At 41.7% G+C, this 19341-nt stretch overlaps 1 protein-coding gene across 2 annotated transcripts; it reads left to right on the top strand.

The window, feature by feature from the left end:
- The first annotated feature begins 1561 nt into the window (after nucleotides 1–1561).
- Nucleotides 1562–16884, top strand: LOC118556415 (zinc finger protein 335-like). Of its 2 annotated transcripts, none has more exons than XM_036137117.1 (24): nucleotides 1562–1833; nucleotides 4580–4773; nucleotides 4865–5141; nucleotides 6234–6311; nucleotides 6532–7668; nucleotides 7756–7941; nucleotides 9110–9274; nucleotides 9356–9614; nucleotides 9699–9876; nucleotides 9971–10083; nucleotides 10169–10187; nucleotides 11023–11139; nucleotides 11246–11319; nucleotides 11497–11657; nucleotides 11742–11962; nucleotides 12052–12151; nucleotides 12233–12321; nucleotides 14152–14408; nucleotides 14541–14649; nucleotides 14743–14934; nucleotides 15047–15189; nucleotides 15282–15421; nucleotides 16529–16626; nucleotides 16737–16884. In XM_036137117.1, the coding sequence occupies exons 2-24, from the start codon at nucleotides 4582–4584 to the stop codon at nucleotides 16863–16865; spliced, it is 4434 nt and encodes a 1477-aa protein (XP_035993010.1). In that variant the 5' UTR covers nucleotides 1562–1833; nucleotides 4580–4581; the 3' UTR covers nucleotides 16866–16884. The 2 variants fall into 2 exon arrangements, with proteins under 2 accessions (XP_035993010.1, XP_035993015.1); XM_036137122.1 differs by lacking the exon at nucleotides 1562–1833 and adding an exon at nucleotides 2006–2334.
- Nucleotides 16885–19341: the final 2457 nt, after the last annotated feature.

Raw genomic sequence — 19341 nt, 5'->3', positions numbered from 1 at the left:
CACATCCATAAAAATATATTTCCACGTAAAATGTCAAAAATCACATTGTTGTAAGGTATTACAGTTTAGATTTCTAAGACATGATTTCATTGGTAAACCTGGCTGATTGGGAAAAAAATATATAAATATACAATATGTCATGAAATGTTTGATTAAAATCCCCTCTTTACCATAGATATATTGTAGCACATGGCTCCAGCCATAAAAAAGCAGAATAAGGATTAGAGTGATGAATCAATAAAAAATGTCTACACAATGCTTTCTAATTCAATTAGCCTTCCGAGAAAGGACTGAGAATTAAAGGCTCTGGCATTAAAGCTGTTTACCAGAAGAGATTCTCGAACATAATGGATTATATACTTCCAAATAAAGTAGCTGGCCAAAAGCAATCACTGGAAGGAGAAATAGTAGAAATGAATGTGAAGAAAACTTTAACTAACAAAAAGTAATTACATAACTTTGGAACTGTGATGTGCCTTTTTGTATAACCACTTATGTTCAAATAGTTTTTTCTGTACAAGCCATTAATATGAGGCATTGTTTACATGAGGACTTGAAACTGGTTCCAGTCAGATTAAGACGGGAGCAGCTTCTCATCACTCCAAGACGTTGTCCGTTTTACGTTACCATTTCATTTCCAGTTAACACGTAAAAAGGTGTTTGTTGGGTTACTGATTTTTTTTCTATAGTAAACATAACACAATTGTTTGTTTTTAACCCAACAAATACTTTTAAATGTTGAGTGAAACTGAAATGTTAACATAAAATGAACAACTGCCCAGGTTCACTTTTTTTTTTAATGCTGTTGTTGAATGAAGACCAGTCATAATTAACAGCCTGGTTCAAAGACAGTCCTTTTGTTTCATTGTGTTCAGTTTTAAGGTGATTTTAACATTCATTTTATGTATGCTATTTTCTCCTGCTATGCAGTTTTACTGACTTTAAACAGTTTTATGTTGTTATAGGCCCATCTGGGGATTTGCCTTGCAAATTAGCAAAAGCTATAAAGGCTATGGTGTTCAGTACTTGTTTATATTTAACACTTGTTCTCATGCAAATAAATACTAAAAGAAAGAAAGAAATTAACTATGGAAGCATAAAAAAAATGGAAAATTTTAAAACCTCCAGTTTCAGGCTTCCTTAGGGTCAAAAGTTAAATCTATTGATACATACCTACTGATTAGGAATGCTAACTGAACAATGGTGAACGTGGGATCCCAATTTAGAACCCTAAATTTAACCTAATCTATGCTCGTAATAATTTTGATGTTTGTTTGACTACCATATTTGGCTGCAAAAGAATAGCTGTTTTTTTTATTATTATTATTATTATTATTATTATTTGGAAAATGCTCAGCATGACCTGTCTGACTTGTGAGTAGCCTTTGAGGTTACATTTATTGGGAACTGTAGATATATATATAAATAAACGCTGGAAATAAAAATTGCAAAACTCCGCAACACATTAACAGATCTATTAAAAGGGCAGATCATGGTCAGCCTAATATTCCTCCGCACCTCTGTGTAATACGTCCTCCTCCAAAAACAATAGTCCACAAAATGATACGGATATCCGATTATAACCCAGATATGATTAGAGAACGGGGCGCGGTAAAAGCAGATGCTTAAATCAAACAGCCGTGTTTAACTCACAAATCTCAAAAATGTGCTGTTTTCAACAAAAAAACAATAAATAAGATCCGGTTGCAGGGACAGGAAGCCAGGAGAGACTCATGGCGCCCGACTAGAAAGAATCGACAATTATCGGTTGCTATGTTGGAATCTACTCGGCGCCTCTACGCTACAGGATAATCGTCCCCTCAGAAATACAGGGTAAGAAAAAAGAGCAACGATTCTGATGTCGGGGAGGGAAAAATGTTTTAATTTTCTTCAGGGAGGGTATTTGGGCGGTCTGTCGCCGCTCAGGCCCTCAAGGTCCCCGGGCCAGTAGAGCTCACATAATGCCTGAGTGGAAAAGACGCCTGTGTAGTGCAGAATGGCGACGCGGAGCAGGCAGGGTGAAGGGCAGCTAGGCCTGCTTCAAACGGCTAGCCGCCGCCGTCTCACACAAATTAGCCTCGCTCCGGGACGTGGCTTCCTTTCTTGATGTTTGGGGTCGCTTTATTTGATATAACGACAGACTTACAGCATTAGAAAGCTGGGGCTGTTTATGTTACAGCATATTAGAGAGCGTTGCGGTAAACCCACTGAGCCAACGTGATGCTAACCCGTTAGCATGTCGGCTTGTTTGTTAGCTAATGTCCCCGAATAAACAGTAACCAAGAAGACTTGAATGAATCCTGTGCAATGCACGGCTCGCTTATACCCCAAAGTGTAAGTTTATTAAATCAGTCAAACGCTGGGATCTGTGACAGAGATACACGCATATGAATTAGTTTGGTAGCAACGTACTAAGTGACTCAAGTTCTAAAATTCACACTGGGAACAAAAACGAGGAATGCGTTTCTTGTGCCCAAGAAAAACTTGTGAAATTCAGCCCGCCGATATGAAACAGCTCAGTGGAGGCAGAGTGATGGCGTGGGATCGCTTTTCCCTCAATGTTCAATGTTGAGAGATAAAGTGATGAAATTCTGCAACCAGTGGTAACCCCACATACCCCCCGTATAAAATATGATCTCATGCTTATTTCAAAGTGTAAAACTGGAAAGACCTTAAAATTATATCCATACGGAATGAGACACAATGTTTTCACAGTTATTTCATTACATATTTTATTTGTAAGCAAAGTCCAGGAGTCATGATGTCAATATCAGGACCACTGACCATGAAGTAAATCCCATAAGTAACTGCCTGTGTGATAATGGTGCAACTAATTTTATATCCTGGAAAGCTTTGAAAGAACCTTGTATTAAAGCCTGGTCCATTCAATTCAGTTTATTTATATTGTGCCAATTCACAACACATGTCATCTCAAGTGAATTTACAAAGTCAGTTCTATCAAATAATATGGTGACTTTGCAGCAATCCCTCATGCCAAGCATGCATATAGTGACTGTGGAGAGGAAAACTTCTCTTGAACAGGAAGAAATCTCCAGCAGAACCAGGCTTGTGTGAACGGCCATCTGCCCCGACTGACTGGGGGTTTGAGAAGACAGATCATACACAAAAAGAACACAGAAGCAGTGATCAAGGATACTTTTATATGTGAGAAAAAAGTTAGTCTGTAGGAAATAAACACAACTAAGCAGACATGTTCTGAGCCACTTTTCAATTCTAGAGGGTGAAAGAGCATTGGAGGTTGAAGGAATGAGAGGTGAGTGGGAGAGTGAGACGGAGCGAGGGGAGACCTGGTGTGATGAAAGGACACATGGCCCTCTGTGACAAATGGTCGCTCTGCATGTGATTCATCACGGTCAAGAGACCGGGGGAGCAACACAGGCGAAAACCGGCGCAGCGCATAATACAAATGTGCTCCCAGATCCCTGTTTTTGTCTTTGAATTTATAAAATGTGCTCCACAGCCTCGGGGTCACCTTTAACTGCAAGACTCCGAGCTTCACCCTAATGTTCTGATGAAATGAAGTTGTTGTCCCCAGTAGCTCAGCCAGTAGCCATGTATTCGAGAGAAACAGGGCTAAACTCCGTGAGATTGGACCAACTGTACCATCTAGGGGAGAACATGCAGTTGTTGGCAGCAGTCCTTCCAGTTGTAGCTATAGAAACATAGAAAGAACATAAAGTTAAAAGCTGAAATAAAAGCAAGAGACTAGAAATGGTTTGGAGATTTTTATTGTCTGCTTCACACCACCTTAAACGGTAACAGAAGAAACAAGCAACTTGCCTAATGAATTGCAGAAATGACACAGAAAGACATCGGTCAAGGGTTTTTTCCACCTTCTCCATTTGGTTGAAAAGATGTAAAGTATTTCAGTTCCACAAAAAGAGCCTGGAAAGCATTGATGCTGGGTTTGCTTACGACACTGGTTCCATTAAAAGGTTTTGGTTATCTTAAACATTTTACAGCTCAATAACAAACTATTAAATGGCCTTGATTAAAAACCATACCAGATGAGTACATGTAGTAAATACGGTAAATATACAAAGTCCTGTAGTATTCATTATTTGACATTTGATAACTTTTTACTGTTTACTTTCGACGTTTTACTCTAAGGATCATCAGCCTGGCCTAATTGGGCTCATCAAATTTTTTCAGAGCTTTCTAACATTATAAAAGACAAATGCGAAACAGATATCAAATCACTGCATCGTCATCATATTGAACAGAATGCTTTTGTTGGAGGAAAGTTAGACAGAAACCAAAGAATTTAGTCTTGGAATAATGTGGCTAAGAACTGGATTACTACCCCCTTAAGAGAATCAAACCCTGAAGTTTATTAAAATGTATTATGTCCCTTGAGATTTAAGGGCATGCCATCCTTCACTATTGATCTTCCTGTTACTTTTCTAGGTCTATGAAAGATCTTCTTTTAACATTTAAGATCTAACAGCCTTATGGCAACGAAATATTGCTTAGTTGTTTTCACCCTGAAGTGTTAAACTTGTTGGGATGTTTGCAACGTGCTTTAAAGATGAAACTTTGACCGTATCTTTTTTGGCAGCTATGGACTCAGAGGAGAATGAGGTGGAGAGCAGCAGTGATGCCGGCCCTTCGGGGATGGAGGAGCCGTCTGAAAGCGGCATGGGCATGGAATCATCAGAGGCAATGTCTGCAGACAGCAGTGATACTGCTGCCTCCCACGCTCAGGCCCCAGAGTCAGACTGTCACGTGGGACAGAGCTCGGAAGGACTCGTGGTAAGGTTTTCTCCAAGTACACTTCTGGCGGAAGACCTGAAGGCATTTAAGCCATCAGAAGACAAACGTGCCGTTTGCCCTTCTTTTCCAGGTGTTCATCCCAGAGACCAGCTCCAGTACAGATGTCCGAGTTTCTTCCGTTCATCTCCCAGACTCGTCTTCCGTGGCTCAGTCCACCAGCGTGTCCAGCGTCTCCACGGTGACCCAGTCAGTGCTGGTGTCTGAGTCGGCTCAAGTGCTGGTCCACTCCAGCGCTGTGTCTGATGGAGCCATGATGGTTTCGGACTCCACTGCCTCTACCTCATCAGATCTGGGGTCTGCCATTGACAAGATCATAGAGTCCACCATCGGTCCTGATCTCATGAACGGTACTTCTGAATAACGACGTATCACTTTTTGTCCTTTCCTAGAGTATTAAGCCATGGGAAATTATTCATACCTTTTTAAGCTTTTCATGTCTTGTCATGTTATAACCGCTATTGGCAGTATATTTTATTGGGAATGTATGTAATAGCCTGAGAAAAAGCGGTGCATCTGACTTGGCATTGTTAACAGATTTAGGTCTGGACTTGGACTGGGCTATTCTAATGCATGGAAATGCTTTGATCATTTAATTGCAGCTATGGCTGTGCATTTAGGGTGGATGTCCTGCTGAAAGATGAAACTACACCCCAGCCTCAAGTCTTTTGCTAGTCTTTTTCCAGGACTGTTTTTTTTTTTTTTTAGCTCCATCCTGAAGAAAGACATCCCCCGAGCATCATGTTGGTTCTTGCTACTTGCAGTTCAAGTTTCTCCACCAGTTTGCGTGTGACTAACAGGACTTCGTATGACTTTCTTTCAACAATGCTTTTATTCTTGCCACTCTTCTAACTAACATTTATCCTCTGTTGACATATTCTCTGACCCAAGCTCTGGATCTCTGCAGAGATGCTTAGCATCCTGGCTCCTTTTCTGATTAATGCATTCCTCTCCCAGCCTTTAAGTTTAGGTGGTCAGGAATATCTTTGTAGGTTTACTGCTGTGTTGCACTTTTAACCATTTTTTTGGTGATGGATCGAACAAACGCTCTGTGACATGTGAAGCTTTCTCCCTGACTTATCTGCAATGATTCTTGGTCTTTGTAATGCTGTTTGTTGTCTAATGTTCTCTGACAAACCTCTGAGTCCTTAACATAACAGCCTGATTTTTGCAAGAATAAGTTGAGCAGAACTTAGTTTACTAATTATGGGACTTCTTATGGGCATTTAGTTGCGCTGGCTGTTATTTATCTGTAGGTATCAGAGTGAAATGGGCTCAATTTAAAGTTGATTTAATAACAATCTGCATTTATATACAGATTTTAATTTATTTTTTAAATTAAAAAGCATATATACTTTTCCTTCTTGCGTTGGTCCATCATGTAAAAACTCAGTTCTGAATCCTGGTAATGTGTGTGACTACTTCTGGGTTTTCTATTAAAGGTTGTATAGCTGTGACCAGCGCAGAGGATGGAGGAGCAGAAACCACCCAGTACCTGATTTTACAAGGACCAGATGACGGTAAGCACGTTTCATCATTCAATATAAATATTCTTCGTGTAATGTTTGTTTGCAGAGCAGGTAAATTATCGTAATCATTATGTGGCTGCGTGTGATATGAACGTAAAGCATGGACTCCAGAAATTTCAGTCCAGCAAAAAGATCATATTTACTTTTGGTTCTATATTCACTGCACAGAACTAAGTTGTCACACCTGTCTCTGTTATCGTTTATGTTGCAGGGGCTCCTATGGTAGCCCACATGTCGTCTTCGGCCATGTCCAACCGTGTAGCCATAGAAGCTCATGCTGACGGCCCCACATCCACCTGCCAGGATCAGGGAGACCCGCAGGGCAGTCCTGAGCCAGACCAGCCCGATGACCATCCGGGCCACTCTGGTTACAGAGAAGAGACCAGCAGCCAGCCCGACCAGCCCCAACATTCCCACCCATCCCAGTATATGGACTGCAGCGCGGACGGTCCCGACCAGACCGAAGAGTCTTCATCGTCGTTTCTGGAGTGTTCGGGAGAGGAACCCGACCAGACTCGCTCCCAGTCAGGCTTCCCTTACTACAGGGGGAATACCAGTAGCCAGGAACTGCCTGGATACGTGGAATACAGCGGAGCGGACTCAAACCCCACCAGCAGAAGTCACTACGGGGTTGATTGCAGCACCGGGTATCTCCAGCGCGCAGCAGATGACAGAGAACAGCCGCATCATTCGCGCAGCTACATCGACAGCAGCGCCGACCACCGGAACCAGACGAGTCGACAGTACGCTGGGGAGTCTGGAGGGGAATGCGTTGCCGCCGCAGACTCGGAGCAGCCCGGCTGTTCGCGTTATCAAGCCAGACGTGACAACATCGACGACGACGACGACGACGATGAGCAGAACCAGGACCCGGATCAGCCACAACACTCTCAGCAGCAGCCACAGCACTCGTGCTACACGGAGAACAGCAACGGCCCCGAGGCGTCCTTTTATCACGATGACAGCTCCTCGTCAGACCACCCGCTGGCAGACACGGCAGGCACGAATGGCCTCCCTGAGGCGCTGGAATGTAACGAGAGCCAGCCCGGTCTGTACATCAGCAGCAGCGGCACATATGCTCCTAATCAAGAACCTGAGCTGGCCCAACAGAGCTCCCCCGGCCGAGAGGAGCCTCAGGGCTCCCACGAAGAACCTGGGTTCTCCAGGGACGTTGAGACCACGGCCGAGGCGGGGGGCTCTGGAGACCACCAACCAAACCTGGCCGAGTTAGAGGAGATGATGGAGGTGGTGATTGTGCAGCAGTTTAAGTGCAAGATGTGTCCGTACAAAAGCGTTTCCAAAGACACGCTCATCAACCACATGAGGGACAAACACTTCAAGCCTGCCGGTAAGGATGCCAGCCACGCCGTCCGCCACCGACCAAGCTGACACCGTAGCAGCAGCAGCAGTTTTGAGTTTTTTAAATTTTGTTCAGGTGACGCGCCGATGAAGCGGAAACGTGGGCGACCCCCTAAAAGCGAGACGCTGGCTCGTCAAAAAGCAGAGCGGGAGGAGGCGGAACGGAGGAGGGCAGAGGAGGCGAAGGCTGCCGTCAAACCGCAGCCGGAAGAAGAAGAGGATGATGATATCGTCGACGCTGGTGCCATGGATGACCCAGAAGGTGAGTGAGAAAAGGTTTTCTGTTGACATCATGCAGATGTCCTCCCGTCTTTTGAGCAGTTCATAGAATTTACATTTACAGCGCCTGTGCGTTTTACCAGGATTTTATCAAGTAGACCAGAACAGAACAGTGAAGTGGAAAGAAAAACGTGATTTTAAAAAGTTTTTTCTAACAAATATCTGTAAGGTGTGGCAAGTTGTTGTATTCAGCTCTGTTGTACCTCTGTCTGTATATGTAGGAAAGGTGAACTAGCTCCTCCAGAGTTACTGTGGACCTGCATTTCAGACCAATGCTCTCCCTGCGTGTCCTATCAGTTTAGGCGGATGATCTGTATTTAAGATAAGATTACAATTACACACAGCTAAGCCAAGCCAGCTTTATTTACTTTGCAAGCAATAAGCAGCGGGCTGAACATAAAGACATTGGAAATAAAACAGAAGGAAATACTGAAAAGCGGAGTAAAACACATGTGAAAGTATCCTTAAAAGTAAACAAACTCAGGAAAACAATAAAATCCGAATCCTATACACTGCAAAAACGTATCTAAAAATAAGTAAAATGTTCTTATAGTTCATGTATTTATCCTTGATTTGAGCATGTAAATACGATTATCTGCCAATGGAATGAGTATTTTGACCCCTAAAATAAGATAATTAGACATCCTGCACTTGAAATAAGATGACGGAGATGTTTAAGTGCAAAAATCTTTTTCCATTGGCAAATCATCTTCTTTAACCTACTCAAATCAAGGACAAATACACTAATTTTAAGAACATTTAACTTATTTTTAGTCCCATTTTTGCAGTGTAGTGGGTCAAACGGCAACGCAAAAAGCTGGGTCTTCAGGTCAGATTTAAATTTGTTATTAGGGGAAGTATGGTGACAGCAATGAATTGTTCACAATTTTATTCATTGATGTCTGAGTAAAGCAGGTTAAATGAAAATGCACAGCACACTTGCCTGATTCATATTTAGAAACATTTTTAAATACAATATATCAAATTCTCTTTACCAGTGTGTGCTATGTTCTGTTGGTGTGTCGCACATGAACTCAAAATAAATTGAAGTTTGTGATTTTTAATTTTGCAAAATGTGAGAAAAGTTGAAGTGCTGTGAATATTTTTGCGAGGCATGATAACCTTGACGATGCTCTTCCGTCTAACTCCAGAGGATAGCGATTACAGCCCAGTAGATCAGAACATCAAAGGAAGACCTTCAACTTGTCTGAAGAACCCCTCTACGCCCATATCCTCCTCTTCTCAGAGGTTTCCTCGGCGAAAGGTCGGCCGCCCGAGGAAATACAACATTTATGACGAAGGCAACAGCAGCAAAGGTGAGACGCTGGTTTCATAACATGAATTCAACCTTTTAGATCACTGTCAGTCCCTTCCTCATCGTCCGATGTTTGTCACAGAGGCGGAAAGCATTTCCAAGCGGTCCAGACCTAGTGGGGATCCCTCTGCATCCGAGGAGGCGAGCTCTTCCGGGTTGGGCCAGGTTCTGGTTGGAGAGATTAAAGAGTATACAGTTGAGGTAGCAATTAGCCAATCGGACTCTGAGAACAAAGACCCTTCATCAAACTCCCAACCAGAGGAGGAGTTCCTCCCGAGGAAACGCGGCAGACCATCTAAACGCTTCCTACGCAAGAAATATAGGAAATATATAAATCGCAAGTAAGTGCCAAAGTATTTCCATGTTGTCATTAGCGGTGCAAAAAAAGCCACACAAATAGGTCATTTGTCTTCATTGTGTTCCAGTCGGTACTATAAATCCCTCAAACCTCTGTTGAGACCCCACAACTGCTGGATCTGCGGCTCACGCTTCCTGACTCAGGAGGACCTGCGCTTTCATGTGGACTCACATGAAGGGAATGACCCGGAGCGCTTCAAGTGCCTGCAGTGCAGCTATCGCTGTAAGCGCTGGTCTTCACTGAAGGTCTGTAGAAACAAAGCAAGTCGCAATCCCAATATTATCCCAATAATTTACAATCACAGATACTTTTCATTGTTTTTTTTGTTTTTTTTTACAGGAACACATGTTCAATCACGAGGGGAAAAAGCCGTTCAAATGCGAAGAGTGTGATTACTCAAGTGTTTACAATAAAGATGTCCTTCGACACTCAATAGTTCACAGCAAAGAGAAGTAATTAACTTGTTTAACAACTATAAAATCAACATTTACCATCTTTTCTGAGATTGCAACTAATTAGATCTTTATTATTTTACAGGAAAAGAAAAAAAGAGTTGGTGAGTAATATTTAGCATGCTCTTTAGTGTGCTTGTCTGAGATCTTCGACTGAAAGGGAAACATCTGTGTGAGATGTAAAGCCGACTGTTAAGTGCTTTAAAGATCCCTAACGTCCCTGAAAGTAACTTACTAAGGCAATACATTTTCCCCTGATCAGGAAATAAAATTCTTAAAAAAAGGCTCATATATAATTTGTTATATTTCTGTCCAGTGAGTGAATATTATGTAAAACACTTTACATAATATTATTGACAGAATGACATCAGACGGTTATTAAGCATAATAGAAAAGAAGATTATAAAAACACACAGGATGATAAATATAAAGGAGCTATTAATGCCAATATACATTTTTAAATATCCCTGACTGAGAGGCCTTTCAGAGTTTAAAAAAAAAAAAATTAATATCTTTGTGATTATAAGTAATGTTGTTGCTGGTCAATTATTCTGTTTAGCACCATTGACAGTTGTTGCATGAATGGCACTTCATCTACCCCATAGGCTAATAAAAAGATTGTAAATTAAGTATATTGTCAAATACTGCCCCGACTATTAGGAAAAAAGCAGAAATACAAATTTTGTTTGGCACTTAATAATAATCTGTGAATCAGCTACCAACTTGAATCAGAAAACTTGACTAACTGAGAAAATCTCTGTTTAGCCTCTTGACGCCCCGCAGGACGTGCCGCCCTGGGCAGAAAGCCCGAATTTCTAAAGTCGCCACTGTTTAGGGGTAGTGTCACTGCTGCTAGTTTCCACTTTGGTGGGCAGGTCTTTTCGTTCCACAGCTCTGTGTTATTTAACAGCAACACGGTTGTTGTTTTCATTCCTGCAGGCTCCCAAGGTGTTAGAGTTCCCCTGCCCTGTGTGCAGCAAGGTGTACCCCATGCAAAAGAGACTGACCCAGCACATGAAAACCCACAGCTCAGAGAAACCACACATGTGTGACAAGGTCTGGGGAATTTTCTTTTTCACAGTTTAGCAAAAATTGTTTTAATGCCACAATCTTCTGCGTGCAAAGAGGATTTCTTGTTCATTTTTTGGTTTGTTTTCTGCAGTGTGGCAAATCCTTCAAGAAGAGGTACACATTCAAAATGCACTTGTTGACCCACATCCAAAGTCTCGGAGACAAGTCAGTATTTAAATCTTCCCTTTCTCAACCATTCTTCTTTTCTTTTTCACAAGCAAAATTGCAACAGAAAAACAATAACAATTCAAATATATGTTTGTGTGCGCAACCATGTTCGAATAAAGCTGATTCTGATTTATATATATATTTTAAATTCATGTTCATGTGTTTTTTTTCCAGGTTTAAGTGTGAGTTTTGCGACTTTACGTGTGAAAACAAGAAGCAGCTTCTCAACCATCAGCTCTCCCACACCAACGACAGGCCCTTCAAGTGTGACTACTGTAAATATTCCACGTCCAAAGAGGAGTTCCTGGTCTCACACATGGCCATCAAGCACACAGGTTGGCATCTGAGTCAAGATCTCCTGGCGTCTTTGTGTTTCACCTTCTGCGATGTTCAGTGTCATTGTGTGTGTCTCTCTGCAGGGGAGAAACCGTTCTCTTGTGACATGTGTCACTTCACCACCAAACACACGAAGAACCTGCGTCTCCATGTGCAGTGTCGCCACCCGGAGGCCTTTGAGGAGTGGTCACTGGCTCACCCCGAGGAGCCAGTGAGAAGACGGCGGAAACCCTTCTTCACCCTGCAGCAGATCGAGGATCTCAAACAACAGCATAACGACAATCCAACATCACCGAACACTATAGTGAGTCCATTTCTGGTGTTTTTAGTAATCAGCACACGTCGCTTTGCTTTTTATTCCATTTTGGTCATTTTTCCAACTTCTTTCTTTAGATTACTGTGGATCCTGAGACGCTACAAGCTATGCAGCGCATCGAAAAAGCTTCAGTGACTCAGGATGCATTGGGAAATACAACTATCATCTATGAACATGGTCAGGTAGTATTTAGTAAGACACTTTTCTAGTATTTATGTGATAGACTAACTTAATGTTTTGCCTAAATCTCTTCCTCAGATGAATCTGGTGGTCTGACTGCTCAAAATGCCTTGGATCTGTTGCTAAACATGAGCAATGCTCGGGAAGTTGTTGGAGACTCTTTGCAGGTTTGTCAAAATTTGTAATTTTACTCGCGTAGAAAACATTCAGAATAATGCTTAGCAGAGGTATGCATACCTTCCCAAATGATCCCAAAGCTTGTCAAGTTTCATGCACAGACGTCAATACATTTAGTGGGATTTTATGTATTGGTATGCATATTCACCAGCTTGTTGTCATGTTTAGAGACTGACACATTTCCCATTCTTTGCAAAATAGCTCAAGTTCTGTCAGAATGGATAAAAAGTGCTTGTGAGCATCAACATTTTAAAGTTATGCCACACCTGGGTTGGATTTAGGTCTGGGTTTAGATCAGACCATAACATGCTTTGTTCATGACCCTCCCACTGCAGCTCTCGCTGTATTGCCGTGATGGAAGGTGGACCTCCATCCCAGTCCAATGAATTTTGCACACTCTTTCTTTCAAGTTTACCTTGCTTTTTTTAGCTTTATCCATGTTCCCCTCTACTCCTCCGTGTCCCTACTGAAGAATTAATTTGATTCAAAAACCCTTTATTTATCCAAAAGGCATGTTAAATGTTGTCTGTTACGCCCCCCCCCCCACCCTTTTTGCAGAAGAAAAAAAAATACATTCTAGAATTTTTTAATATTGCCACATTTTTAAACTATATAGTATTAGCAACAATATAAAAAGCTTTTAGCCTGACACACCCCACAGTCAAAACAACAGGTTAAACTAGACCCAGCATGTTCTCTCTCTAGAAAGAAGGCACACATGTACTTCTAGCTACCCATAAACCTCGTCATCAATGAAATACAAAGACCTTAAATAGAAGAGCTGAAAATATTATGAAAATTTTCAGGCAAGGCAAATTTATTTGTATAGCACATTTCAGTGCAAGGACAATGCAAAGTGCTTTATATGATTAAAACATAGGAAAATAAAAACAGAATAAAAGGAAGTTAAAAAAACTGTTGGAACAAAATAAAACAAAACAGGAAAATATTTTTGATTTTTAAACCAGTTGAACTCCAAACTTAAACTAATGATGTTTCAGGTAACCGCTGAACTAAAATAGCCAAAGGCAAATGTTTTAATCTTGATTTTAAAGACCTCAGGGTTTCAGTACTTTTACAGTCTTACAGTTCGTTCCAAATAAGTGGAACATATTATTTTTTTTAGATTTTACAGAGAATCTCTTCCTACTCATAATACTGACTGCAGGTAGAGACCAAACAGCAGAAGGTGCTGTTGTCCTTTTTAGCAGGATTTCGGATTTCTCTGCAATGTCCCCACAGAGCTGTTTAACACCTGCACTGTATTTTCTGGGCAACAAAAGAAAATTAAATGCACGGCTGTTCTTTCACCACGCCTCCCTGACTATGCTCTCCTTACCTGACAGGCAAGTTTAAGTGTCTTGGTTGGTTTCCAGTTGTGCCTCACTCAGAAACTTTGCATTGTAAACCGTGGGATAGAACTTGTTTTGGCACCTAAATTGGCTTTAAATTTCCCCACATTCTCCTCCCTGACCCGTCAGCTGTGTGTCTTAAGTCTGCTCGATGCAGTTTGATCTCTATCAAACCTCTGACACCTAGAAAGAACAAAGGTGGTCTCTTTTAGTAATCAGGTGACTTTTGAATATAGCTGGTATCACCAGATTTGATTTATTCTTCCCACACTTCTTGGAAAACCACGTTTCATTTTCTTTCCGCTTCACAATTATTCACTACTTTGTGTTGGCCAATCACATAAGATCCTAAAAAAGATACATTAAAGTCTGCCGCTGAAAAGTTCAATGGGTATTCATAGTTTTGCAAGGATCTGAATGGTAAGATATGCACAACGTGTAGGTAAATGATCTCCTCATGCTCCACAGGTGGCAGTGCTGAAGTCAGAAGGAAGTGAAGTTGAAAGGGCAGCAGTAAGTGCTGTGACTGTTGCACCCTGCCAAGGTCAAAAGATCATGACGTTTCATGTCTCTGAGAATGGTGAAGCGGTGCTGCAGGAGGCCTACGAGGCAGCCACCTCTGAATCCGGGGAGCTGACCCACATTGCTATAGGAACCTATGAGGATGGAGGGGAGTTCAGTGTAGTAGAAGAGTCTGCTGGAGAAATCCACAGCCCAGCATACAGGTAACATAACAAAGCACTGTCTCAGTTTGTCTGATTACCAATGCAATATCTGGTTTTAGGGAGTACATTTAAATTGTTACTGTCCTAACGCGTGTTTTCACGTTGTAATCCTGTTAAACTGCTGTTTTACAGTGTTGATGAAAGCAGTCAGGGTTTAGAAGTCTCTGCATCAGAGAACCTGAAAAGTGACAAGTATTATCTCACTTCCGCCCTGGCTGATGGCGTACTGCAGCAAGTAGAGGTAATGACGTGATCAGTGCGTTTATGTTATGGTGTGCATGCATGCATGGAGTTTCTCGTTTCTCACACACGTCTGCTTGTTCTCTCCTGCTAGCTGAGCAGTGAAGCTCCAGCCTCGCCCACTGCGGTGAGCTCCCCCAGCACCAAGAGGTTTTCCTGCCGCATCTGCATGGAGTCGTTCAACGGTCGCTCCGACATGGAGAACCACAAGAGGGCGCACTTGGATCCCAACACTTTCAAGTGTCCTGACTGTGATTTTACGTCGACCTCGTGGCCCGAAGTGAAGGTGTGGCTCTCAGCAGCGGCTTCGTGCTCGTTTCTTTTTCCTATATTTATTATTGCTAATCTCTGTTTCGTATCAAGCAAATGGTAGAGATCGTTTTGCATGCTCTCCTCAGTCTCACATGGGGATGCACTCCTACCTGCGCCCCCACAAGTGTCCAAGTTGCAGCTTTGCCTCAAAGAATAAGAAAGACTTGCGCCGGCACATGATGACCCACACCAACGAGAAGCCCTTCACCTGCAAACACTGTGGGCAAAGGTTGGAAGCACACGTTTTGAATAAGATTTAAGGATGAGACGCGCTAAGCAGCTGGAAGTTTGACTGTTTTTTGTGTTTTTTTTCTCTTCAAGGTTTAACCGTAATGGCCATCTGAAGTTCCACATGGAGCGTCTCCACAGTCAGGATCATCCCACTCGCAAAAGTCTCAGAAACGCGTCTCAGCAAACGATCATTGTGAACAGTGACGAAGAGGCCTTAGCCACCCTGCAGTGTGAGAAACACTCACAGACAAGGACTTTTTTATTTTGGACTGGCAGATCAGTTTAGCAAACATGTTTAAATTTATCTAAGCAAGACAACAAAATGGTGCCACATTTCTAAGGAAAAGGCATTTGTGGGTTGAGCAGAAGAGATTAGTTTGTGTGGCCATAAAAGACTGACCAAATGCTAAACAGCGTTTGATGGAGGCGCTGTAATGGCGTGTGTTGACTCCCCGGTCACTGGAATAAAGGGTTTTTCATCAGTGGTGGTAATCAAGTCAGAAAGAGATGACATTCTGCTAAGAGGTGATTTCATGTCTCCGCTCTTATGACAGAACCAAGAGGAGATGTCAATGCTTGCGCCCCAGAGAGCAGGGTTTATCAGAGACTACCTCCAGAAATTATGGGGGGTGGTATGTGGCATCTCTGCCGTCCAGACTACAACCCCTTTAAACGCTTGTGGGATCAGTCTGGGTGGGCTGTCTGTGCCAGAGTGACCGATGCAACCACATTTGCTGACAAATGCTTATTGAAGAGTGTGATGCCACCCCACAACAGTGTGTGCCCAAGCAGGTGACCGCCATGAGGTGCCAGGCTGTCACAGCTCCTGACCCAATAAACAACACCACACACAGGTTTTAACACAATATGATGTTCATGGGCGTAGATGGCAATAAGGACCGGAGGGGGGGTTAACTGTGTTCGTTGTTGTCTATCATTTCAAGTAATTCCACGTTGGCTTTTTGGTACTAACTATTGGCCCATACGCTGTTAGGGAAGTAACTAATTGAGGTCTAGTTAAAGCCCAAATTAAACAAAAATAACCTGTTGAGTTAAAGTCAATTGCTGACAGCTTGGTCCCCCATTAGGTCAAAAATCTCATCTGTGCCCCAGAGGTTGTCTTCACATTGGCAGAGAGGTTTTCGTTGGGACAACCAGCATGCTCAGCTTTGCTGCTCAACCCAGAAATGCATTTTTCTTACCACAGTTGCATCATTTAAAGGGAAATAAGATGGCCAAGAAGCATCATTGCAACAACGAAAAATTTACCAAACATAGATGTCTGCACTTTTTGCTTATGAAACATAAAAGAATATTTCTATTTGTTTTTGCAACAGCCTTGCAGGCACATCAGACAGCGATCACTCCAGAGCGGTTGCAGGCCCTGAGCCAGGATCACATTATTGTGTCTCAAGAGCAGACGCTGTCAGACCAGGTACCAGCACCAACACTCTTTACTGTAACTTTACAAAAATGGTCATTTACCTCTCCAGAGAGACCATTTTTGCTGGTTTGAATAGCTGCATTTCTATGTGCATTCACCAGGAGGAAGGTTCATACATCCAGCAGATAACCACCATAGACGGTCAGACTGTTCAACACCTGATGACTGGAGATAACCAAGTGGCTGAAGTAAGAGGCATTTCACTCTTTCTTTGGACCACACTGTTCTGATCAGAAGGTTACACCCACTCGCCTTGAGTGATGTTTCAGCAATATAATGTATTTGGAAGCAAGAATTAGGTGCTAAAGTATGATGTTACTGTGGATTTTCTCTTAACCACACAGGCTCAACGTTATAAAGGGTTGTCTCACTAAAGAAAACTTATATTTGTTAAGTATGACTTGTGTGACGTTGATCAGCTTTATTCTTTCCAAAACCAGTTTTATTATGTTTGGGATCATTGTTCCGTCAGAAAATCCTCTTGTGTTTAAGTTTCACCATTTGATCCAACTGGGAAGAGAAAAAAAATGCTTGGTTATAATATCAACAGAAGACCCAGCAATCACAGAGGTTCAAGCCACCCGTGATATTAACCAGCGTCAATATCACCAACAAAAGTATTGAACAACATGGACTGAAGTATTACTACTTTCATAGAAAAGGCAAATGTTCTAAGGAGAAAAGTTTTCCAATGGAAATTTGACCTGCTTGGATATGATGACAAGAAGTATGTTTGGAATAAAAATCTAAGAGAACTGTGTAGACCCTTAAGAATGGTGGTGGTAGCATCATGATGTGGGGCTGTTTCAGTGCCAGGAGCACAGGTGCACTGGAGGAACTGGATGCAACAATGTAGGAGGAGCACTACCACCAAATTCTTTAGCTTAAATCACGAACCATATGCTGATAGAGGACACAGTTGTCTGCTGTCTGGTCCCAAACACATAACATAACAACAACCAAATAATAATAAATAAGGACTAATCTGAATTTCAGCAGAAAGGAGAGTAGTCTAAAATAGCCTTTGATAATCTCCAACTTCAACAGTGTTGACAATTTATGCTTAAAAGCTGTATCCTTGCCTGGAAACCAACCAATTTAAATGAACTCTACCAATTCTGACAAGAAGAGCTCTCAAACATCCAACCAGAATTAAGCCATAAGCTTGTTGATGGCCACAAAAAGTCTGTGGTGTCTCTACAAATTGCCAGCTGAGATCTATCTCATGTGTATATTAGAAACAGTCACTTTTATTTCCCTAAAAACCTCTGCAGAGGAGGCTTTAATGTTGGTTTTACAGCACTTTAAGCACACAAGATTCCATTTAATTGTCTATCAAAGATTGCTGACTCTCAGAAAAATCCTGCGCTGCCCAGGCATGCTTAACTCCACCCCAAAAAGGGTTTTAATGTAGTTTTGCTGTGTTTGAAAAATATTTAGGCGAGGCTCAGAAAATGTGATTTTTTTTTTTCTTTTCTTTGTTTAATCACCTATACATCAGACATAGTGACATTTGCAATAGTGGTTCCACTTGGAAAATACTCTTTAATGCCTTAGCTTCACACAAATACTAAAAGTTTATGTTTACACTTTATAACTTTGGAGCTGTACGCTACTTGATTTATATCAGATATGTAATTTCAGGCAGAAATTACTCCTAAACCCCTCTGGGCTTCAGGAGTTAGATGTTGTTTTGCCAAAATATAGAGAAAGGCTTTATAAATCATTTAAAATTAATATTCTTTGTTGAAAGTTTTTTTATGTCAGTAAAACCCTATATAAAGTTTTCAGTATATTTTGCTTGATTTTATGTCATTTTAAAAGAAACTAAAATCACATGGTCACATGTAATACATTATTTACATTTATGAAGTTTTCAAGCTGCCAATATATTTCGATATTTGTTGTTTCAGGTTTCAGGTATATCATCTCACAGGATGGAGTTAGAGCACATAGCTTCCCCAGGAGTATGTGTGTCGTTCGGCCCTGATGGGAACCACATACAGGTAGAGCATATGCTTAATTTCTAACCGTTGCATCCCTTTTACGGATTATAAACGCATCACAGTGCCTGAGGGGTTGTTTTCTGTCATCCAGATGCCTGATGGACAAGTCATCCAATACGAGCATGAGCAAACGTGTAAGGCAGATTTCAATCTATTCAAACCTAATATAGAGCAATTAAACTGGTTAAAGGTAAGTAGCTGAGGCTGGATTATCTGCAGTGACACATTTTTTTGTCTTTTTGTTCTGTCGTGCGCGTGAATAGATTGCTGTAAGTCATGACGGGCAGATCCAGTACGTACCTATCAGCTCGGAGGCTCACATGGTGAACGCTGAGGACCTGGAAGCTGTTGCCCATTCTGCTGTCACAGGTTAGCTGGGTGGAAAAGAGTCAAGGATTATATTATTTTATATGCACATCACATACTTTTGATAGTTTTGTAACATAAAAAAAGATTATGATCAAGGACTCCTTCATACCAGATTAACTACCCTAAGATCTTCATTACCATGGCAGATATAAAAAAAATATTAATCAAATATCAACTCTCTTTGAACCGTCCTGAAATTTAAGGACTAAGGACGCTGATATTTTATCGCAATGCTACCACCATCACTTAAACCTGAAGATTTGTGTTTCTTTTTAGTTGCACCAAACTATTTCAAAAGATACATTACATTATGTGGGCTGCTGTTTACTTC

The sequence above is a fragment of the Fundulus heteroclitus genome, chromosome 1 (assembly GCF_011125445.2).
Source record: "Fundulus heteroclitus isolate FHET01 chromosome 1, MU-UCD_Fhet_4.1, whole genome shotgun sequence".
NCBI classification, from domain to species: Eukaryota; Metazoa; Chordata; class Actinopteri; order Cyprinodontiformes; family Fundulidae; genus Fundulus; species Fundulus heteroclitus.
This window is presented reverse-complemented; position numbering and strand designations above follow the sequence as displayed.

Coding starts and splice junctions, on each gene's coding strand:
- LOC118556415 (XM_036137117.1), top strand. CDS start 4,582: ATGGACTCAGAGGAGAATGAGGTGGAGAGCAGCAGTGATGCCGGCCCT. Junction 7,669..7,755: donor CAAACACTTCAAGCCTGCCG/GTAAGGATGCCA, acceptor AATTTTGTTCAG/GTGACGCGCCGATGAAGCGG. Junction 15,190..15,281: donor TGCAAACACTGTGGGCAAAG/GTTGGAAGCACA, acceptor TTTCTCTTCAAG/GTTTAACCGTAATGGCCATC.